This window comes from Aptenodytes patagonicus, chromosome W (genome assembly GCF_965638725.1).
Source record: "Aptenodytes patagonicus chromosome W, bAptPat1.pri.cur, whole genome shotgun sequence".
Classification (NCBI taxonomy): domain Eukaryota; kingdom Metazoa; phylum Chordata; class Aves; order Sphenisciformes; family Spheniscidae; genus Aptenodytes; species Aptenodytes patagonicus.
Window position 1 is genome coordinate 41,260,004 of NC_134981.1, and position 25,014 is coordinate 41,285,017.

Consider the following 25,014-nt stretch of genomic DNA (forward strand, 5'->3'; position numbering starts at 1 on the left):
GTCTATTTATCAGATAGACTGCAGAAAATTTGATTGCAAACATAACAAGGGTTCTGTAAAATTCATTCTCTTGTTAACTAAGCAGTTTTGGTTTTATTTTTAAAGATTTTCATTTACAGTATTTTAATATTACCCTAAAGAGATTTTCAAAATAGTACAAATATTTTTTTTTCTAAACCTTCATCTTGTAAAGGCATCTTAAAGTAAACAACTTATGTCTGTAGAGTCAAATATTTGCTTTCTCCAGATATTTATGCAATTATGAAAAAAAAATAGCAGAAATAGTGTTTTGCACCAGACAGCACATGTTGATGGAAGTGAATAATTTAGCCTAAATCTATTGAGTCTTCTGTAACAAAACCATTTCTGTCTAGTATGCAAGTATTTAATTTATAAATTAAAAAAAAAAATTCTACAAGACAATCAGCTACTTAAATGTATAGAATATTTTCAGTGGTCTAATTAAATTACCTAAAAAGTGTATCCTTACAATGCTCAAAGGGTTAATGCAAGGCATTACATTAAATTAATTTTCTAAGGCTAAAACTAAGCACTTTGTATTTATGCTTCTATTCCTGGTTTTTTTTGTTTTTATCACCAAAGTAGCAAAGATACTAGAATACCATTCATTGACCTGTTTTTAAACCACAGACACGATAGTTTTCCTGTTCTACAGAGACAAGGATGCAATTTTCAGAAATTTATACTGATCTCTCAAATGAATGTTTTAAACTCTGAAATCACTGTCACATGAAGTACCAAAAATACTTACATTATTAAAAAAGTTAATTTTTCACCAATTTTTTCATGACTATAAAAGGTTATTTTATTTTGTAAAACCACTCTATAAGTTAGATTGCAATGTAGCTCTAACTAATATAAATGTTTTTCTAAACGATGCTGATATCATTTGGTGAGAAACACAAATATATCAGGTCAGGTCTCCTCCCGTGGAAAATATTTTGAACAGAGGCAGTGTTTCAGACATTTAAAAATGCTTCAGTTTAAATGAAAATGTTTTATAGACCTATACATTCCTCAGTGACAGTACACCAGCACATTATTTTACACATTTGTGAACTAAAGGCAGAAATGCTGTACATCATCATTTTGTAAGTAAACAATTTAAAGAATATTCTCCAAATTTTTTAATGGAACGTTAAAAAAAAGGTGCACAAAGCATGCTACAGTACAATAATAAAACACAGAAATAGATAACTGAAAAGAGGGATTTTTTTTAAACTGATTTACAATGAGAAATACGAAAATGTACCAACAACTTTTCATAAATATAAAACTTGTGAAAATTGGGCCTCATGTTTTGAAAAAGTAATTCAACAATACCCATTCTGCCACAGTGTTCACTAAGTTATTTGTGCTAATAGGGGAAGTGTCTCTTAAATAATTATTTTGAATTTCACATCAAGATTGGGTAAAATCCACAAATCATATGAGCCCTTATCTTATAATGTCTAGCCAGTGGATGCTTGCTACAGCTCTTTAGAGCTCTAAAAGAGTTAAGCGGGCTTCAGAGTGGCAATTCAGCCACATGCTACACACTACATAATTTGGACTGAGGTATCCATATCTCTGTTCTTAAATCATTAACAATACCCATCTATTAACAAATATCAAAAGTGTGTAAACTGTTTCATATGTGTACGTTTGATCAAAATTGCAGTAAATTTAAAAGCAAAGCACAAAAATCTCAAACCTGTAAGTATACACAGCAGCTTACAGCAACTTAATTCTTTTAAATATTTGTTAAATTGGGGAAAATATTACTTAAAAATTTGAGAGAATAATCAGTTGATAAGCATAGAAATACAAACTCCGTTCAGTTATCTGAAGCAGGGATAGTTCCAATTTGTTTTGATAACTGCTATTAGAATCCATGATATACATTCTGTCTTTGTGTGCATATATTTTGTTTACTTTTTGCACCACATGAACAGTGATCAACTGTTCAAAATATCAGTCAAAAGATATTCAGGTCCCACCCCTTCTTAGCAATCTAGATTTACATGTTACAACCATACTTTTCTCTCAGCAACAACAAATCCAACATTCTACCAATAAAGGACAATGATAAGAAAACATTTAAAGTTTGTTAACACAAAATTTAAAACCAGGCAATACAGACCATCAGTACAGCATAGAAGACCCTATGTTAAAAATAAAAAATGCTGAATATTTCATTTTATTTTACTTGTTAAAATCTTATAATGCAAAATAAAAGGGAGTAAATATTTATCATAGGTTAGTTTTTAGGATTTTTGGTGAAGGGTGCTGATTTCTAAGGGAAAAAAACAGGATGCAGTGATATTTGGGAGAAGAAAATCTATGAGGATTCAGTGCACAGGTGAATTTAGAGACAAATGAACATAAACCTCATTTGCACTTTTTGCCGAGACAAAAAACATCTACTGACATCAGTAGGAATTGTGCCTACATAGAACAGAGCAGGATGGGTTGGCCTCCAAATTCTGCTAAGCAATTTACAAATAATTTTGTACACCAAAAAATGTTAGGACATCTTAGTTGATCTGTAACCATTCTTGGAGCATATGAAAGCTCTAGCAACAAATTTCTTTGCTAAAAATACACTGTTCATTTCAGATGCTGTTCACCCATTTGGTATATATGACTTCAAAAAAAAAAGAAATCAATCCACAGTCACACTAGATAAAACAAGAGATTCCCTAATTTTTTTATACAGTCCTTTCTATAAAATTGATTTTTTTATTCTCTCCTTCACTTTTTTGCTTTTATTTATTTATTTTCACTATTTTAGCTTAGCAAATCCATGTGTCTGCTTTAAAAATAATGAAAATGCTTAAAATAAAAAAAATCAGAGATGTTTAATGTCAATTAATATGGACTGTATAAACTATCACTATAAGATGTAATCATTAAAACATAGCATCAAGCTGACACCCTACCACATATACAAATTGAAAATATGTGCTGCATTATGTACCTGCTCATTTATTTAGTCTGACTTTTTAAAATTAAAATCTGACAAGGGTTTAAAAATATATGTTACTTTGTTAACAGCATTTGAAGTTGGTATTAAAGCTAGTTTTGCTTTTCAAGTTCCCAAGCAAATTTTATTTGTAATAAAGTGAAATTCAGCTAGAAACAAGAAAAAATATTTTTATTATCAATTTTAAGAGGGATATTAAAATCACTTAATAATAAAACCTCCTTTTATTTCTTTGAAGACTATGTAACCTGCCCTTAATACTTAGGAAATTTGAAAGTGACAGGCACACCTTGTTGAATAAATTTTAAGAATTATTAAGAATAACAAAAAATACTGAATCTTAGCTTCAGTTCTGTTTAAGGCACCATGTAATAGCCGAGGTACAATGATCCCTGATGTACATTCTTAAATGGCAATGGTCCATCTAGCCACCTATTCAAATTCAATGCAATTGGGAATAAGTACAAGTGAGGTGTGCCAGTTACACTACCTTATTAAATTTTTGTAAAAATTTAAATTCACTTTAATAATCAGGAAATATATTTTGAAAAGAAAATGATGCAGGTTGCTACATTCCTTACATTCTATAAATTATCATTTATGAAAGCAGCAGATTGAACTAGTAGTAGGAAAAGACCTGGAACAGAAGAAAGTCATCCAAAAGGAATGTTTTTCTGTATGTCCAGTTCAGCATAAGTAGCATGTACACTTAAAAAAAATCAATTCACTTCTTTTCTGGTTCATTTTCTATCAACTACAGTACCACTCAACAACCAAAAGCATCTGTGCAGTGGTCTCAAATATAGAATCAGTAGTCTCCAAAACCAGAGGAACTGGCATGCAAATAAAATCTGGAGCTGTTGATTTTAAAGGAAGCTTGTATTGTTTACATGGTGATCAGATAATTAGGTATGCTTACAGTGTACACATTACCACATTGTTATAATTCTATCACTCATTCTGCATTTGTAAATGCAGCAAACCACTTCTTCCTTACAGAAAGAAAACAGTAGATCTTCCCAACCCTCCAACATTATGATAAAAATACCCCCTGAATGCTCACAATTTCATCAAAATAGTGTCTTCTAGTTCTGTTCAATGAAAAGCACCTTTTATAACAAATTTGATGCATCTGCTGTCAAATGAGTATGCCTCCAGTATAAGTCAAAGAAAGTATTTCTTTTAATATTTCACAGAAGTGCATCTAATTAAAAACCTATGTATATGAAATCATTATGACAAATAATTAACATTAAAATATTTTTAAACTATGAAAAGAATAAGTTATTTTAATTTTAAGAGGACAAAAGCATTAACATTAAAAGCTTGGCAAAAATCTTCCTTGACACTTGAAACTAGGAAAACTCATAATATCGAGTAACCAATGTAAAATGATTTTGCTTACAAATTTATTTTAAACATCTGGCAAAATGCATACACCCATTTCATTTCACAACTCCAATAAAAGGTAATGTTCAGCACAGCTAAAATTTGATAAGTCAACTTTCAGACCTATTCTCTTCCCCCCCATGTTAAGTCCAGCATCAACAGGGCTAATGTAGTTGGGGAGGCGATTCAATATTAGACTGCAGTATATGTATTTCCAGTAGCACTGCATTGTCTGATAGTCTGAGTATTTGTAACAATGTGCTCATTATGAAGTGGGTTCAGGAGGCTCTGCTCTACTCCACTCTCAAGCACTGGCTGCTGCATGCAGCCCACCTGAAATGCCTGGTTTATTTCTGTTTTCTCCCTCTTGGCTTGTGGCTCTCCATTTTCATCCAGCTCTTCTTCTATTTCGCTTTCAACTTCACTGCCCTCATCTGCACAAAAAAACAACCAAGAAAAAATAGCACAAAGGGAAAGAATCTAAATACAAGAGCCTTTATTTTGCAAATAACATGAAATATGAAAACACATGGAAGTGTAGCAACGTGATACAGCAGAAACTGAAAGCTCAACATTTTATTGGGAAAAGTCAATAAATACTACGGATAAATAGGGTAATGAACTCTCTCTAATGTTATCTCATTTTACCGATAAGGAAACTGAACTGAAGAGAGGTTGACTTGCTCCAAATCATACAACTAGTGTAAGAATGGAGAACAAATTAAGGCTTCAATCTACAAAGAGGACATAAACTCATTTCTTACTATATCATTCAGTAACAATTAGAAAGTTATTTGGCAAGTGCTTGGACCCAATTTCGCTATCTTCACTTATCAAACCCATCATTCACTACAAATATAGATATATATACGTGCTCATCATATCTTCCTTTTTCCAACTGTCCATCCCCTTCAACTCTCTCACCAGGATATACAGCTAAATTCTGGGTGAAATTTTGAAAATTTCTTGTGTAAATAATAAACATTTTAAAAAATATTTTCCTATTAAGAACCTAGAGTATTCTAGTCATTATTATATACTATATATCATATATAGCATATTGTACCCATATAATAGTAATATACACATTATTTAAATTATGATACAGCTTCAGATTCCGCTTTACTATATTTTCAAAAAATAAGAACTTGTTTTGCTCCAAGAGACACATTAGTTCTATATAAAATTACACATTTGAGAGATTTGACTGCTTACCTTTATCCATATTTCCAGGGGATATAGCATTTAAATCACCAAACTGCAAAATAAACAATGAAAAGTGTGGACACAGTCCTACACAAACATGACCTTAGATTATCTATGATGAAGCCAGTACTATGCTCCAATGGCTTGTGGCTAGTATGAAAGTGCATGCATGTGACTGCAGTCACGTCCATAGTATACCGGTTCATTTTCCATTCCATCATATTCATGTTCATATTAAGGAAATTAACATTAAAATAAAAAATCCTCAGCAACTAAAACAATGGAATATAAACTTAAGCATATGTTTTTGCTTTTTTTAGGGTGACTTATGTCAAGGCCTTTGTGGCTTTGAGTGAGATATTTCTGATGTAGAATGCTGGAAAATATGACTGGTGTCCATTTTTAAACTGCAATATTTTAACCAAAAGCTCTTTTAAAAGTTCCCCTGAGAAGGTGTGTCACTAAAGGCAGTTATAGTGTAGCGAAACTATATGTAAGGTAAATAAATGACACCGCTGAAAATAGGGTTTATGGTTATTACAATATATTCTGCTAACTAGTTTACTTATACAAAAAAACAAAGTGAAAAGTTGCTCACAAGTAAAAAATGCAACCTTCCTTCCTCCCTTTCCTTGTCTGAGTCATCTACCCTTCTCTTAAATGAGAAGCAGCAGAGCATAATTTGATGAGTGAATCTCAAATGAAAGGAGTACAATATTTAGATAAATATATTTCTAGCCATACCTGATTCAGTCCTTTTCAGAAATACAGAAAGATCATAGAATCATAGAATCATTGAATCATAGAATCATTAAGGTTGGAAAAGACCTCTAAGATCATCGAGTCCAACCATCAACCCAACACCACCATGCCCACTAAACCATGTCCCTAAGCGCCTCATCTACACATCTTTTAAATACTTCGAGGGATGGGGACTCAACCACTTCCCTGGGCAGCCTGTTCCAATGTTTAACCACTCTTTCAGTAAAGAAATTTTTCCTCATGTCCAATCTAAACCTCCCCTGGCGCAACTTGAGGCCATTTCCTCTCGTCCTATCGCTAGTTACTTGGGAGAAGAGACCGACACCCACCTCGCTACAACCTCCTTTCAGGTAGTTGTAGAGCGCGATGAGGTCTCCCCTCAGACTCCTCTTCTCCAGGCTAAACAACCCCAGTTCCCTCAGCCGCTCCTCATAAGACTTGTCCTCCAGACCCTTCACCAGCTTCGTTGCCCTTCTCTGGACACGCTCCAGCACCTCAATGTCCTTCTTGTAGTGAGGGGCCCAAAACTGAACACAGTAGTCGAGGTGCGGCCTCACCAGGGCCGAGTACAGGGGCACGATCACTTCCCTACTCCTGCTGGCCACACTATTTCTGATACAGGCCAGGATGCCATTGGCTTTCTTGGCCGCCTGGGCACACTGCCGGCTCATGTTCAGACGGCTGTTGACCAACATCCCCAGGTCCTTTTCTGCCAGGCAGCTTTCCAGCCACTCTTCCCCAAGCCTGTAGCGCTGCATGGGGTTGTTGTGGCCGAAGTGCAGGACCCGGCACTTGGCCTTGTTGAACCTCATACAGTTGGCCTCGGCCCATCGATCCAGCCTGTCCAGGTCCCTCTGCAGAGCCTTCCTACCCTCGAGCAGATCAACACTCCCGCCCAACTTGGTGTCGTCTGCAAACTTCCTGAGGGTGCACTCAATCCCCTCAAATAAAACTTCAGTGAACACTAAACCAGCATAAGCAGCAGCAGCAGCCCTATCCTTCCAGGTTCCCTCACACATACTCCCTCCTCACCTCCCCATACCCATCCTGTCACCTTAAGTGTTCATATGGCCATGCAAAGAACCATGTGACAGAACTGACCCAAGAAAAAACCCACAATTTTAATGGGGTTATTTTGCACAGGATGAATTCTCTGATCCAGTTAACCACAGGACTGCCTGAGTACTTGTGCCAGCATCAGTGTCCAAGCTAAGGGGATGGGAGAGGAGGAGACAGAGTGTTTTTCTCAGCTGCAAAGCCAGTTTATACTGGCTTCAAGTGTTTGTCAAACTAGCCTTAGTCTTTCCCATTTTATTTCAACCACAGTCAGTAAATGCAGAGAAACACAAGAAGCCATGCATTTAATGAATATTTACATCTTCCCTGTTCCCCTCTCACCTCTAAAAGCTTTAGATTACATATTTTCTCTCTAAGATCATATCCATCTTAAGTTTACCAAAACATTGTAGGAAGTCCCACAGTACACCAAAAACATTACATTTAACATATACCATGTCTGTCAAGAAAAGAAGAATGTAGCAATACTACACTTTTGCAATACTTTGCTATAAATGTAATGGCAGAGTTTAATCAAATATCTAATCAGAAACAGTAATTTATTTTTTCTAAAACGTCATATCAATCAAACTACAAATTAAGCCAAGACTCCCCATCTCTATGAAAAAGTACATATTTTTATAATATTTAATGATACTATTTAATATATGATGTGGGGATGGGAATCTCACTAACGGACATTCCTGAGTTTGATTTTAATGAGCAAACACTGTACCACCTGGCATGACAAGGCACTTAAGCAGAAAACAACGGAGAAAGGAATGTGCAGCTGGAAGGAGAAAAACAAGATAAAGACCATGAAGGCATTTCGCATGATCAGGAAGAACGGGCCAATCTGCTAGAGCATAGATGCGCGTGAACACAAGGCTATAACCTATCTGCAAGCTGCAGGTAGCGCGTGTACACTTCTGCTTGCTATAAAAGATGCTAACAAAGAGCAATAAAGGTCTTTGGTTGCCGTGTCTGCCGGAGTCCGTGCCGCTTTTCACCCCCACAAATGGCGCCCAACGTGGGGCGAAAATGCTGGAACAGAGCACCGGTGGGGAGCCAGCTGAACGAGTCACAGCCAGCAGGAGACAGAGCAGTCTCGGGAAAGAGCTGGAGCCGGAACTTTGAATCATCGCCTCGTCGGAGCAGAGGTGAGCAGCTGGGAAACTTAAAATGGGATCACAACTAACTAAGGAGGAGGAATCTATACTATGTATTATTAAGAAACTGTTAGAAAAGCGTGGAGTTAAGTATGATGACCATACCCTCCGCCTATTGCTTTCATGGCTAAAACGAAAGGGAATTCCCCTTGATTCGGCTACTGCTTTTAACGGTGAGCGGGAGACCCGCTATGGGGCACGGGACTTGCTCAGTTAATGGGGGAGGACCCTGTCAATACGCCGCAACTGCAGGCACGGCTGGTGCCTGAAATTTTAAGACAATCAGCAGACCTTGCGTTTCAAGCAATGATAAAGGTCCCTGATACAGGACGACCGGTAAAATCTTTTACTAGCATTAAGCAAGGGACCAACGAACCTTATATGGATTTTATCGACAAGCTCCAAGAAGCTATTCAAAAACAAATACAAAATCCTGAAGCCAAAGAGGCATTGCTTATGAAATTGGCTATAGAGAATGCCAATGAGGACTGTAAAAGAGTCTTACAGACATTGCGAAATCCGACCATAATAGACATGCTTGACGCGTGCAATCGCGTGGGTTCAATTACACATAAGAATGAGGTTTTTGCAGCCTGTTTAGCCGCTGCCTTGCGTCCCGGTAACAAAGCGTGTTTCCGCTGTGGAAACTCGGGGCATTTTAAACGGCAATGTCCTGAGAATCCTGTACAGAAGGGAGGATCGGAAGGAATTCAGCAGCCCCCTGGTATTTGCCCGCGCTGCCGCAAGGGGAGGTACTATGTTAATCAATGCCGGTCAAAGTACGATCTCCGTGGTCGACCCTTGTCGGGAAACGGGAAGTCGAGCACGAGGCGGGGGCGCGCACCGACACAAATGCCACCCCAAAATCCCCAACCCCAAAACCCCATGAGACCGCTGTCTCAGCAGGCCTGGATCACCTCAAGGCCAGAACGATCGGCAGTGCCGGAGTGGATGTCTCCACAGCCACCAATCTCTCTATAAACGATCAGACTGTGCACAGGGTGCCCCTCAATGTGAGAGGCCCCCTTGGCCAGGGGCTGAGTGCCCTATTGGTGGGGAGGTCCAGTGCTACTATGCAGGGTTTGTTTGTGTTACCTGGGGTTATCGACTCTGATTATACGGGACAGCTGCAAGCGTTGCTATGGACCCCCTCTCCTCCAGTGTTTATTCCAGCTGGAAGTAGGATTGCACAGCTAGTTCCTTTTAAGAGTATGGTATGTAATCGGGATCCTATTTCCCAGGGAGCTGGTGGACTTGGATCCACAGGTGAACCAAATATTTTTTGGACTCAGCTTGTCCAAAGAACTCAGCCCACTTTGACCTGCACTCTAAAGAATAAAGGCAGCAAACCGGAACAACCGGTAGTGAAGGGAATGATAGATACAGGGGCAGACGTTACTATCATCAGTACTGCAAAGTGGCCTGGATCATGGGAAACCATCCCGGTCAACACGGGGCTAGTGGGAATCGGAGGCCTGTCGACGACCAGGCAGAGTGCCAACTTAATACAGATTGTAAGCCCAGAAGGACAGGTTGCAACTATTCGACCTTTTGTGGTTCCTGCGCCGTTAAACCTGTGGGGACGAGATGTCTTGAGCACTTGGGGACTAGTGATTGGCACTGCTGATTCACATCAACATTTTTAGCGGGGGTCACTGGCGCTCGGCCCACCGTTCGACTCACATGGCTCACCGATCAGCCAGTGTGGGTGGATCAGTGGCCCCTATCACAGGAAAAGGCCGACGCACTGCGAACGTTAGTGGACGAGCAAGTGAGTCAAGGACATCTGGTTCCCACCACCAGCGCCTGGAACACCCCAGTGTTTGTTATAAAAAAGAAAAGTGGCAAATGGAGACTTCTACATGATTTACGGCAAGTAAATGCCGTGATTCAAGATATGGGGACATTGCAACCAGGTATGCCTTCACCGACATTGATACCTCGTCAATGGGACATTGTGGTTATCGATTTGAAAGACTGCTTTTTCATGATTCCCTTAGCGCCGGAAGATGCTCCCAGATTTGCCTTCTCTCTCCCAGTTGTAAACCATCAAGGGCCTAGGCTGCGATATCATCGGACGGTGTTGCCCCAGGGCATGAAAAACAGTCCCACAATATGTCAAATGTATGTTGCGCGTGCGTTGTCGCCCATAAGAAACAAATATCCTGACTTAATTTGTTATCACTACATGGACGATATTTTAATCGCCAGACAAGACCCAAAGGAACTCATCACAGTTATGAAAGATATGTTGCAGGGGTTAAAGACATACGGCTTGCAAATAGCTCCTGAAAAGGTGCAAGTGCAAGCCCCGTGGAAGTACTTGGGGTGGAAGATTTTAGAACATACGATACAGCCCCAACCCATAACCTTGCAAGCTAACATTAAAACACTGAATGACTTGCAAAAACTAGTAGGGACTATCAATTGGGTATGCCCATTGCTGGGAATAGATAATGACATGTTAAACCCACTGTTCAAGTTGTTAAAGGGTAATCCTGAGTTGACATCTCCACGAGAATTAACGACAGAGGCCAAACAAGCGCTACAAAAAATATCACAGGCGCTTACCGAAAGGCAAGCACAACGCGTAATTGAAGGATTGGGAGTTAACTTGTATGTCCTGAATCAGTCCCGACAAGCAGTGGGCCTCTTAGGCCAATGGGACACCAAGGGTACCCAGGATCCCTTAGCCATCATTGAATGGGTATTCCTGCCGCATCAAGCACCAAAAACAATAGTGACAAGGGTGGAAATGTTTTTGATGCTTGTGCGAAAAGGACGCGCGCGATGTTTGGAATTAACGGGCACAGATCTTAAAACAATTTATCTCCCACTGACTAAAGACCACCTTAATTGGTGTGAGGCTAATAGCCTAGAACTACAGATAGCGCTGGAAAACTTTAAGGGACAAATTCTAATTCACTATCCATCTCACAAATTATTCTCCCTTAATGAGGAAATTAGTATAATTCCTGAATCGTTGAGTAAGGAGGTACCTGTCGAAGGACCCACCTTATTCACCGATGGATCAGGACGAACAGGTAAGGCAGTTATAGTGTGGTGTGAAAAAGGGGAATGGAAACATCAAGGTCACCATGTTGTAGGAAGTCCTCAGCTGGTGGAAATATACGCAGTAATTCAGGTCTTTCGCCAATGGGAGATGCCATTAAATTTGGTTACTGATTCTCAGTACGTCGCCAACGTTGTCAGGCGCTTGGAAAAGGCTTGGCTCAAAGAAGTTGATAACGAACCAGTGTTTTTAATGTTCAAACAGGTATGGGACTTGTTGAATTGCCGCGTAAACCCGTATTACGTGCTCCACGTGAGGAGTCATACCTCTCTCCCAGGGTTTATATCAGAAGGGAATGCGCGAGCTGATCGTCTCGCTGCCCCCGTATGGACAATCCCTGTACCAGACGTTTCTACACAAGCCCGATTGTCGCACGAGTTTTTCCATCAATCTGCCCGAATGCTGCGTCGACAATTTGGGTTGACTTGGGACACGGCACGAAGTATCGTACAAATGTGTCCTGACTGTCAGCAATTAGTTCCCATACCCCAAACAGGGGTAAATCCCTGAGGAGAAAAGGCCCTACAGATTTGGCAATCCGATGTTACTCATATCGGAGAATTTGGCAAACAAAAATATGTGCATGTTTCCATCGATACATTCTCCGGAGCTCTATGGGCGACCGCAGAGACCGGAGAAAAAAGCAAAGATATTTTACGGCACTGGAAAGGGGCCTTTGCTGCTCTAGGGGTTCCACACCAGATCAAAACGGACAACGGGCCCGGGCACATAAGCGCAAAAACGCAGGCCTTTTTGGCACAATGGGGCATTCGACATATCACTGGTATCCCTTATTCCCCTCAGAGCCAGGGTATCGTTGAGCGGGCTCATCTCACTCTCAAGCAGCTACTACAAAAACAAAAAGGGGGAATGCTAGGGGAATCACCGCAAGCCCGCCTCCATAAAGCAATATATGTGTTAAATCATCTTACAATAAGGGAAGACAGGACAGCAGTTGGCAGCCCTAACACGGTAATAGCGAGACACTTTACATCTTGTAACTCAGCTTCTCCAGCAGGAGAAAGGGCTCGGGTGTGGGTCAAGTCATTGGAAAACAGCCAATGGGAAGGCCCTTCTGATCTTATAACATGGGGGAGAGGATATGCTTGTGTTTCCACAGATCGTGGACCCCGGTGGATACCTGCCCGCTGCGTTTGACCGTATCTGGACAAGGAGCCCAAGGAGCCCACGGATGCATCAATGGTTTGAAGTAGATTACTGGGACTTACACAAAGTATCTCATTCGATATTTGGGGAACTACCTAGTGGGCCAGGCCGTGCCGGGGTATATAGGGGACCAAGTGGGTTGCCATTAGCCGTGGACTGGGAACACCAGGCGGCAGAGAACAGTCAACTGGATAATCGAGAGGTGACAGGAATTCCCTGCCTCCAGTGTCCCGGATCAACACATCACGCATGGACTTTGTGCAAATGTGATAATTGCGAAAGAAACCGGTATTGTCACTCTCAGTTCCGGGCGGGAAGGTGCACAAGGTGTAAAGGGAATACCACCGGGAACGCCGAACCACAGAATCTACAGCTAGTGTGTGGGAGATCACATTGTGTCCCCCAGCTGTGGACTGTGTGGGAAACGGACTGGGAAAGTACCAAACGACAGTGTGACAAACGACTTGGGTGGAAACGGAACAAAAAGAGAACGTAAACCATGACGCCAGTATGGGGGGGTGTCTTGTGGCTAGTATCACTGTGTGCGGTTGCTGCGTTATGGGCACCCTCACAGCCGAAGGAAAATATTTGGGTGACTCTGGCCAATCAGACAGGACAGGATTCCATCTGCCTGTCGCTATCTTCCCCCGGTAACCCCTTTTCTACCTGCCTAGTGGGGCTTCCTTTAGATAATTGGGACTTGGGCCTGATCAGTCCTTTCAAGGAGGCCTGCGGGGGGGGACGACACGCCACTGACAATTGGGATGGATGCCTACCACATTTTAATCACTTGCCAATAGAACCTCAGGAACTCGAGCTATTAGGGTCCATAAAAATGGATTGGTGTTTGTATTTCAATTATTCAGGGGCCAATGTTTCCTGAGCCTGGCCTGGCATTCCCTCTCATATTAAAGGTGGGCCGTGTTCGTTGGGAAGATTACTAATGCCAAACACATCTATGATCCTAGACCACAGAAGGAGCACCCCTAAGACGCGCAGTAAGCGCAGAGCACATGCCTACACTTCACAATGTGATGATGCTGTCGACCTATGGAACCGGAACACTATAGCTGCGGTTGCAATCTTGGCTCCAGGTGTCGCAGCAGCAAAGAGTTTGGTCACATTAAATAAATTAGGATGTTGGCTAGCGAAACAATCAAATGCAACCTCTGAAGCACTAACGGGATTACTAATGGATGTAGATTCTATACGACATGCTACTTTGCAAAACAGAGCAGCGATAGATTTTTTGCTTTTAGCGCAAGGCCATGGGTGTGAAGAGTTGGAGGGAATGTGTTGTATGAACCTATCTGATCATTCGGAATCAATTCACCGCAGCATTCAGATGTTGAAGGAAGGAGTACAGAAGCTAAGAGTGGAAGACCCCTGGGACTGGTTGGATAAATTATTCGGGAAATGGGGTCTAAGTGGCTGGTTAAAAGGACTAGCCAAGCTAGGAGGGCTATGCTTAGTAATGTTCCTTTGCATCCTGGTTTGTGTGCCGTGTCTGTTACAAGGTATGCGAAAAATGATTGAAAGATCGGTTTCAGCAGTGTTTCTAGTAAAACAAAAAGGGGGAGATGTGGGGATGGGAATCTCACTAACGGACATTCCTGAGTTTGATTTTAATGAGCAAACACTGTACCACCTGGCATGACAAGGCACTTAAGCAGAAAATAACGGAGAAAGGAATGTGCAGCTGGAAGGAGAAAAACAAGATAAAGACCATGAAGGCATTTCGCATGATCAGGAAGAACGGGCCAATCTGCTAGAGCATAGATGCGCGTGAACACAAGGCTATAACCTATCTGCAAGCTGCAGGTAGCACGTGTACACTTCTGCTTGCTATAAAAGATGCTAACAAAGAGCAATAAAGGTCTTTGGTTGCCGTGTCTGCCGGAGTCCGTGCTGCTTTTCACCCCCACAATATCCTGAGGGAAGAATGATATATCAAGTCATGCAAGGTGACTTACAACTTATCAGTAAGATAAAACATGATATAATGATCATCAAGTCTAAAAACATTAAGCTTCAGTCTGGTGAACCATCTATCATATGTCCACATCTATCCATTTTCTAGCACTTTAAAAGTATGATTCCTTGATGATAACTCCTAAGATAATGTGAATTCTTAAGCAACTCACACAAAATTAACAGTTAGGTGAGCTACTGAAAAAAAGAGGTCTGAGGTAAACTTCAGTTTACAAATACCACGGACATATAAGACACAGTAGTTCTGAATTGAGACTTTTGTTCTGTTTATTTTAAACAAAATACATTGAAATATAGGCATGAAAATATGCCATGTCCCAATCCTGCAAGTACTTCTGTGCTACCTTCATTTCATGCATGTTGTTGTCGGTTGGCCCTGGTTAACAGCCAAGCACTCATCCAGCCGTTTACTTACTTCCCCACCCCCAGTCCAGAGGGATGGGGGAGAAAATAGGAAGAACTGGAGTGAGAAAGCTCATGGATGAAGATAAAGACAGGGAGATCACTTACCAATTACTGTCACAGGCAAAACAGACTTGGGGAAAATTATTTTAATTTATTGCCAATTAAAATAAATATTTAATTACTGATTCAAGTAGTGGGAAACAAAAGCAAAAAAGAACAAAACATTTAAACACTTAAGGAAAACATCTTTCTTCCCCCTTTCCCAGGCTTAACTTCACTCCAAGCACTTCTCTTCCCTCTGTGTTATTGTCGCAAGTGACACTCAATTCCTTCAGTGAGGCAATGGGTGGTGCAGGGGGGCTTGTGGTCAGTACATAGCAGTTTTTCTCTGCCACTCCTTCCTTCTCACACTTTTCCTCTGGTCCGGTGTGGGTTCTCCACAGGCTGCAGTTCCTTTGGGAATATCCCTCTGCTCTGGAGGTTCTCCACAGGCTGCAGGGAATATCTGCTCCACCATGGAATATCTCCTACTGCTCTGACCTTGGTGTTCCCTCTGCTGTTTCTCACTCTCTTTTATTCCCTCCTCCTGTGCCTGTCTGGTGTTTTCTGCCCTTTCTTAAATATGTTTTCACGGAGGCACCCAAAACTTTGATGATTGGCTCAGCTTTGGCCTGTGGTGGGTCTGTTGCCAAGCTGGCTAGAACTGGCTGTGTCCAGCACAGGGTTCCCTTATCTCTTCTCACAGAGGCCACCTCTGCAGCCCCCGCCCTGCAGCCCCCCGCCCCCCCCAAAGCCTTGCCACGTACAACCAATACATGTGAACAGTACCACTGAAGCAAAACTAACTTCTGCACGTGAGCCGCCCTTCTGAAGTCAATGGGACTACTCATTTGTGTAAATATTTGTATTGGAATTTTAAGTATGTGTAAATAGGTGTAAACAGATCCCCGAAAGCAATTTTCCTATTTTTCTGTTCCTTTATTATTTTCATATAAGCTATTTAGTTTTCCAGAACTCAAAAAAGTAGATTTCTACCTAGTAGGTTGATCTGCTTTTTTTTTTTTTTGAGCAAGCTAATTTGCAGAGAATCAGTGTTAGAAGTCATTGTGGTTTTAGTACTCTGAAAAACAGTCAGCCAAGGAAACATGGATTAAGGTATATAACCCAAATTTGAAGATGCCAATGTATTTGCAACTGAATCTGCAACAGTTATATTACAAAATATCCCATAGCTCCATGTAAATGTTAAAAAAAATTGTAGATGCATATCCAAATTGATCACTAAATCCACCAATCCATTGTCTTGCATATTATCTTACCTCTCCCATAACTGCGATAGGCGTCTCTCCTGTTGCCTGAGCAACACGATGTTCTACTAAGTAAAACATGTACTCATCATAAAGCAAGCGGATCAGATGAAAAGAGCCAAAGCTAGCAGCACTGCGTAAGGTTAAATCTCGAATCACCATTGAGCTATTTAAATATGGGGAAAAAAAATTATGAAATAAATATCACAATTCTTTAATAAATTATTCATATGGAATATGCACTTCAAGAACAATATTTTTTAAAGTAATGCTATCCACAAACAGCTGATTTATGGTGTCTTCAGAAATAAATGTCTGGGAAAGACAATTATTTGCCTCTCCCCTTTTCCTGAAAGCATGGTCAGAGACCACATTACACAACTAGAAGCTAAATTTTCAAAAAGACAGGAGGGGTTTTGTTTTGGTATATGCACAATTACCAATATGTGAGCGCATGTAAAAACTGACCTTAGTGGAAGGAAGTTCTTTGTTAAAATTTTAAATGATAAAATTGTATTAAGATTATTTAATTTTAAACAAAGTAGTCCTTCAAAATATTGTGTCTGTTGTGCTCACATTCCTAGTTCAAAGGTTTTAATTGGTATGATTTTTAAACTTGTAAAATTTAAATAAGTTTGTGTATACCTTATAATAGAAAAATGCAGATTGTGGATGAAAACATCCATATGATACCCTCAGAAAGTAGATGCTACAATGTACCATTTTGAAAAAAAACCTAGCTTTACTATGATAACCGTTACAGTAGCAGATGACATGGAGTATTTGTCTTGATGTTCTTTTTACACATTAAAAAATATTTTGTTTTCCCTACATAATAAAAATAGAAGCCATGGTATTTTAATAAATAGTATTAAGAACATTGGCTTTAAAATTGTATAGCTATTCAATCCAAAATGTTTCATAGCATGTTTCCAAATCAGGATAAAATTCTAACCTCATTACACTTGCACAAGACCTTTAAAACAATATACAAGGATCATTTAATCCACTGCTGAGTTGCACATAGCCCTGTGTTTAATGTTAATAACACTAATCTTTCGGGGGGGGGCTCTTCATTTCTTGGGAACTACTGTCTGATATTAATTTTGTCAACATTATTACAGCATACAGTTCAGCAAATAATAAAATAGCTAAAATAATTTACCTGTAGAAAGACCATTTTAAAAGAAATTGCCGTGCTGCTTTAGGAAAGCTGGGTCTTCCTTCATATGGTTTCAATGCTTGCATCATTACATTATCAAGCCAGGCCGCCCACTGCTCCAGAGTGCTTTGCTGCTGAAGAGTCATCTTGAAATCTGTTTCTAGCCTTTGAACCATATTGTCATCACACTGACACACCCAGGAAGCCTGTTCCTGTTACAACACATGGCAAACATGAAAGCAAAACACAAAATGTAAATTATTCTTAAAGTTTGAACAATTAAATGAAAAGGATGAAATACACTTATTAGGCAAATAAATGAGTATTTTTATTTTCATGTCTCTTTCAATTTTGTTGGAAGAAAATGAGAGTAAGGAACCCAAAGTATAAAAATGGGCATCAAATAAAGCACACACACACAAAAATACAATGGAAAAAGCACGAATACATTGCAATATTCCATATTAATTTTCATGGAAGAATTTTCAACTTCATTAATAATTTTTCTAGTAAAAATTTCAGGAATTGTCAGGCTTGGGACTACAGGAACAAGGAGAGGAAAGGGCAGTCAAATGGAAGTTGAGAGAGTAAGAAATAAAGAGGAACCAAGAAACCAAAGTACCATGGTTCCTATTGCTTTGAAGGAGTTAAGACCAAATACAATTTCTGTTACAGTTTTTAATCACCTCACTTAAAAAAAGCTTTGTTTTATAGGCAAAAAAGTGTTGTTGTGTTTATCCATAGTCTGCAATATATTGCACATTGCTTAATGAGTAAATAGCACACAATAGGACAAACACAGTCCATGTACAATAATGAGCAATTCACAGTATTATCATGGAATGTGATTATATTGCATTTTTAAGTTTAAATAAGACCAATAGGACACTTCTGTCAAATGGAACTTAGAGAAAACCAATATCGATTTAATATAAGCCATATTCTTAAAATCTAGCTATCACATGTGAGTTAACATCTCAACATTCATAGACCCTATATCTTACCACAGAACAATATTTAATATACCATATATTTGGTCACATACTAAATCTTTGGTAGTTTACACACCATTATGCAATATAACTATATCTGTGTTAAATTTTATTTATTCAAATGTCTTTGCAACAAGCAAAAAGAATTTAACTCTTGCTAGTGAAGTTCTGAACTTCTGTTAAGATAAAAATGTGTTAAAATGTTTGTTCATGAAAGAAGACAAATGTATGACTCCCAGTAATCTGGGCCATGTAAGTTAGCTGAGCAACAAGAGAAAAAAAATGTTGTTTCTTCTAAGGAGAAGAAAGAGGTAAAAGGGAAACCTTTTCTAAACCTAATGAAAAATAATAAATTGATGTTTTACAGATAACTGGAAACTAGTTCTAACCAGTTACTTAGGAAAGGTTGGAAATGTAAGCAATTAAAGAAAGTATACTAATGATATTGTCTTTGAAATAAAAATAAATGCAATGAAACAATCTGTACTAGAAATAGTGCTGTATGATCAATATTTTTTAATGGAAGATCAGAAGCTATGCTACTATCCAAGATTTCATCTTCAGGCATTGTTCATGCTGTTCATTATAAGAACACATGTACTCTACACTTTCATCTGCATTTAATAAAAATTGGCAGAATGCATGGTCGGAAAGAAGCCTTCAGAGAAAATGGAAATAGATAATGGTTCTGAGGTTTTATTTTCCTTACGGCCAAAGTGTAAGCTGGAAAGTTTCAACTGAATCACTGCATATATAAAAATCAGCAAAATGTTCCCACTTTGCTTTCTTGATGGAATAATAAGAATTAACAATAAAAATAAAAAAAATTGGGGGGAAATAAAAATTTTTTAAAAGTCTGTTTTTTAAAGCCACAGTTTACCTGTACATTGGCAAAATCAACACGGTTGAGATCACTGAGCATCTGGTTGATCTGAGAAGTGTTCTGAAGCACAGCCCGAGCTGCCTGAGCCAAGTGATTAAGAGATGTGTATCTTCTCAAAGTCTGGGCAAAGGCACTTACAGCAGCAACCTATGAAGAAATCCATTTATCTTAACACATTGCACTTATCAACAGGTCTTCTGTTTTGTCTATTATAATTTTAAAATTCCTGTATTAATTTATGAGCCCTCAGATATTGCAATTCACATACAATGGAACAAATACAGTTTTTCCTATTATTTTGTTTTGGCAAAACAAAGTTATTTCTAATCCCATGTTTCATGTTTGAAGTTCAACCAAAATATGAGACTTAGCATAAAAGTTAAAAAGCTGCTACTTTTAGATCTTAAATACCATCTAACGTACAATTGCATAAAGTGAAGAAAACTGCAGTAAACTTTGTTTACCTTGGTTTGTATCATTCTCTGTGGAATATTGTTCATGGCACTGGAAAGCCAACCTTCAAGGCTTTTTGCAAAATTGCGAATGGCTTGGGTCAAGGCACCTAAACATTAAAGAATAAAAATAAAATGAAAAAGATGGCAAGGTGCCTCTCTTGAAACCTTTTGCATCCTCAGTATTTAAATATTCCACATTGAGATCTGCTGCATTTATTGGCTTTGCTGGTTTTGGCTGGGATAGAGTTAATTTTCTTCATAGCAGATAGTATGGGGCTATGTTTTGGATTTGTGACCAAAACAGTGTTGATAACACAGGGATGTTTTAGTTACTGCTGAGCAGTGCTTACACAGAGTCAAGGCCTTTTCTGCTTCTCACACCGCCCTGCCAGCGAGTAGGCTGGGGGTGCACAAGAAGCTGGGAGGGGACACAGCTGGGACAGCTGACCCCAACTGACCAAAGGGATATTCGATACCATATGACATAGTGCTTAGCAATATAAAGCTGGGGGAAGAAGAAGGAAGGGGGGGACATTCGGAGTGATGGCGTTTGTCTTCCCAAGTAACCGTTACATGTGATGGAGCCCTGCTTTCCTGGAGATGGCCCTAAACACCTGCCTGCCGATGGGAAGTAGTGAATGAATTCCTTATTTTGCTTTGTTTGCATGCGTGGCTTTTGCTTTACCTATTAAACTGCCTTTATCTCAACCCACAAGTTTTCTCACTTTTACCCTTCCAATTCTCTCCCCCATCCCATTGTGGGGGGAGTGAGCAAGCGGCTGTGTGGTGCTTAGTTGCCGGCTGAGGTTAAACCTCAACAGTCCTTTTTGGCGCCCAACGTGGGGCTTGAAGGGTTCGAGATAACGACAGGTTTGATTGGAATGTGCTAGACTGAATTTATAGCTGTTATTGCTGTTTAGCTATTAATCGGCAGGCTCCTGTGCTTGCCATGGGGCTTGCTTGCCTCACTGTATATTAGAGTCTAGTGCTCGTTAGTGGCTGCTTTTTGCTTTCACTGCTTGCTCTACTGCTGTACTGCTTATCATCTTACTCTGCTGTGCCTGGGAACATTTTGATAACAGCAATGGCGATGTGCCTGGGCTGGCAGATGGCCAGGGCATCGCTGCTGTTTCTGTGCTGCTGTACTGGACAGGCTGGAACTCCGGTGTGAACTCGAGTCGAAGGGACTGTGACCTGTGGATGAGTCCACGCGGGAGCAGGACACCCCGGAGCGTCTGTGGCTCTGGATAAGCCCACGCCAGAGCAGGTATATCTCGACGCGTCTGTGGCCGTGGTTATGTCTGTGCCACAGCAGGTATACCTCTGAAGGGATTGTGGCCCAAGGACAAGTCCACGCTGGAGAAGGTACACCTCAAAGCATCTGTGGCTGTGGATAAGTCCATGCTGCAGCAGGTAGACCTTGAAGCATCAGTGGCTGTGCATGAGGTCATGCTGGAGCACCTCAAAGCGTGTGGCCATGGATAAGCCCACGACAGAGCAGGTACACCCCTGGAGGGACTGCAGCCATGGGTAAGGCCATGTTGGATCAGGTTTACTTCTGAAGGGACTGTGGCTGTGGGTAAGGCCACGCTGGAGCAGGTATATCTCTGAAGGCATTGTGGCCCATGGAGAAGGCCACGCTGGAGCAGGTGCATCTCAAAGCGACTGTGGCTATGGATAAGTCTATGCCGCAGCAGGTATACCCCTGGAGAGACTGTGGCTCATAGCTAAGGCTCCACTTGGAGCAGGTACAACCCTAAGGGACTGCAGTCTGTGGACCAGTCCAAGCCGGAGCAGGGGCAAGGGGAGGAGTTCATTGCAATGTTAAACCCTATGGTCTGGTTCAAAGGGACCAGGGGTGGAGATTGTAATGGAAATACCTTTAAATTGTTGCATCCCATGATTTGAGTTGCATGTTATAGGAATTACTATAGCAGGAACCACCCGAACCACTGGAAGACGAGCCTTACAAGAAGCAGTGCAAGTGCAGCAGAGACCCAACCTGAGCTGGCTTTGGTGCCCAATAGCTCCACGCAACACACCGTCTCTCCTGTCCTGAGTGACCACCATAACAGATGGAGCCCAAAGTCATGGACTAAATGAACTCAATGGACATTTTATGGATATTGATGTACATTTCACAAACATTTTACAGGGGAATGGGTGGTTAATGAGGTTGTATTGGATAGTGTGGGACCTGATCATAACCTAAATGGTACGGAATAAGGGGTGGAGAATGTGCTGGTTTTGGATGGGATAGAGTTAATTTTCTTCATAGTAGCTTGTATGCGGTTATGTTTTGGATTTGTGCTGACATATGGTGACAGTCATACAAATCTAACAAAGAGCCAAAATGCATGGTTGTCTGGGAAAAAGAACTTTAAAAAACAAAACAAAACAAAAATAAAAACACTGACCAGATAAACAGCCCAGAAAAGTTGTCTCCATACAGGAAATGATGCCTATATGATTTTCCTGATATAACTGCTAACAATTTCATTTGTAGATAGTACCTTTAAAGGAGATGGAAGGAGGAGCTGGCTGACACAACATAACTTGTAGTGCTATTTCATCCACCAGTAAACTGTATTTTAGTATGGTTGATAATTTACCATAGAAAAGTTTAGGTTGTAAGGGACCTCCAGAGGTGATCTAGTCCAACCCTCTGCTCAAAGCAGGTCTAATTAGATCAGGTTGCTCAGGGACTTGTCCCATCGAGTCGTGTACACCTCCAAGGATAGAGGATCCACACCCTTTCTGGGCAACCTGTTCCTGTATTTGACCACCCTCATGGAAAAAAGTATTTTCCTAATATCTAATCAGAACTTCCCATATTACAACTTGCATTCATTGACTCCTGTCTTATTGCTGTGCACCTCTGAGAAGCGTCTGGCTCTATCTTCTCTGTATCATCCCACCAGGTAGTTGTAGAGAGCAAAAAGGTATCCCCTGAACCTTCTCTTCTCCAAGCTGAACAGGCCTAGTTCTCTCAGCCTCTCCTCATATGTCATGTTCTCCAGCCCCCTGACCATCTTGGTGGTCCTCTGCTGGACTCACTCCAGTATCATCCTTGAGGCAAAGGCAGCAGATGGAGGCTCCACAAGAAGCAGAGGATCCCCTGCCCTCTTGCCACCAGGTAGAAAGAGGGGACCTAAGGGGGGAATGGAAACGGGTCCCTGCTCGGCGTGCCAGGCGAACCCCCGCCCGGCCTCCCTCACCTTCCCGGTTGCCTTTACACAACAGATATGGGGCCCTGGAACTTGAGGGCGAGGCAAACGAGGATGTAGACGAAGGTCCATCCAGGGGGTCGCCTAGGGTGAGGCAGTCAGCCCCATGCATTATGACTGCCGCTGCTAAGAAAAAAAAGGAGGGTAATTGTGGTAGGCAATTCCCTTCTGAGGGGAACAGCGGGCCCAATATGCCGACCGGACCCATCCCACAGGGAAGTCTGCTGCCTCCCTGGGGCCCGGGTCAGAGACATTACTAGGAAGCTCCCTGGTCTGGTACGGCCTTCCGACTACTACCCGCTGTTGGTTATACAGGCTGGCAGTGATGAGGTTGCAGAGAGAAGCCCAGAAGTGATCAAAAGGGACTTCAGGGCACTGGGGTGATTGGCTGAAGGATCGGGAGCACAGGTAGTGTTTTCCTCAATCCCTACAGTCGCAGGGAAGAATACTGAAAGGAACAGGAAAACACACCTGATCAACACGTGGCTCAGGGGCTGGTGCCATCGGAGGAATTTTGGCTGTTTTGGTCATGGGGAGGTTTACACGGCACCGGGCCTGCTGGTGACAGATGGAGTTCAGCTGTCTCACAGGGGGAAAAGGATTCTCGCTCATGAATTGGCGGGGCTCATTGAGAGGGCTTTAAACTAGGTTCGAAGGGGGAAGGGGATAAAACCAGGCTCACTAGAGATGAGCCTAGGGGTGGCGTGCCGATGCCGGGGGCGAAATCAATAGCCCAGCTCAAGTGCATCTACACCAATGCACGCAGCATGGGCGGCAAACAGGAGGAGCTGGAAGCCATTGTGCGGCGGGATAGCTATGACTTAGTCGCCATCACAGAAACATGGTGGGGTGACTCTCACGATTGGAGTGCTGCAATGGATGGCTATAAACTCTTCAGAAGGGACAGGCGAGGAAGGAGAGGTGGTGGGGTGGCTCTGTATGTTAGGGAGTGTTTCAATTGTCTAGAGCTCAACGATTGTGATGATGGTACAGTTGAGTGTTTATGGGTAAGGATGAGGGGGAAGGCCACCGAGGCAGATATCCTGCTGGGAGTCTGTGATAGACCACCCAACCAGGATGAAGAGGCGGATGAAGCATTCTACAAGCGGCTGGCAGAAGTCTCTTAATCGCTAGCCCTTGTCCTCGTGGAGGACTTCAACTTCCCGGACGTCTGCTGGAAATCCAACACGGCAGAGAGGAAGCAGTCTAGGAGGTTCCTGGAGTGTGTGGAAGACAACTTCCTGACACAGCTGGTAAGTGAGCCTACCAGGGGAGGTGCCTCGCTCGACCTGCTGTTTACAAACAGAGAAGGACTGGTGGGAGATGTGGTGGTCGGAGGCCGTCTTGGGCTTAGCGACCATGAAATGGTAGAATTCTCGATTCTCGGTGAAGTAAGGAGGGGGGCCAGCAGAACCGCAACCATGGACTTCCAGAGGGCGGACTTTGGCCTGTTCAGGATGCTGGTTGAGAGAGTCCCTTGGGAGACAGTCCTGAAGGGCAAAGGGGTCCAGGAAGGCTGGACGTTCTTCAAGAAGGAAGTCGTAAAGGCGCAGGAGCAGGCTGTCCCCGTACGCCGTAAGAAGAACGGGCGGGGAAGACGACCGGCCTGGCTGAACGGGGAGCTTTTGCTGGGAGTCAGGAAAAAAAGGAGAGTTTACCACTTGTGGAAGAAGGGGCAGGCGACTCAAGAAGAGTACAGGGATCTCGTTAGGCCCTGCAGAGAGGAAATGAGAAAGGCAAAAGCCCAGCTAGAACGCAATCTGGCCGCTGTCGTTAGAGACAA

General features: G+C 41.5%; 1 protein-coding gene across 1 annotated transcript in view; it reads right to left on the reverse strand.

Moving 5' to 3' along the window:
- Positions 1-4,379: 4,379 nt before the first annotated feature.
- Positions 4,380-25,014, reverse strand: part of LOC143171894 (transcription factor RFX3-like) — a 186,816-nt gene continuing 166,181 nt past the window's right edge. Inside the window, exons 12-17 of the mRNA XM_076361059.1 lie at positions 20,014-20,111; positions 19,547-19,696; positions 17,678-17,886; positions 16,525-16,678; positions 5,591-5,633; positions 4,380-4,809 (exon numbers count right to left, since the gene is read on the reverse strand). Of these exons, the coding sequence (XP_076217174.1) occupies positions 4,568-4,809; positions 5,591-5,633; positions 16,525-16,678; positions 17,678-17,886; positions 19,547-19,696; positions 20,014-20,111 (896 nt within the window). The 3' untranslated portion in view covers positions 4,380-4,567. The remainder of the gene's footprint in view (positions 4,810-5,590; positions 5,634-16,524; positions 16,679-17,677; positions 17,887-19,546; positions 19,697-20,013; positions 20,112-25,014) is intronic.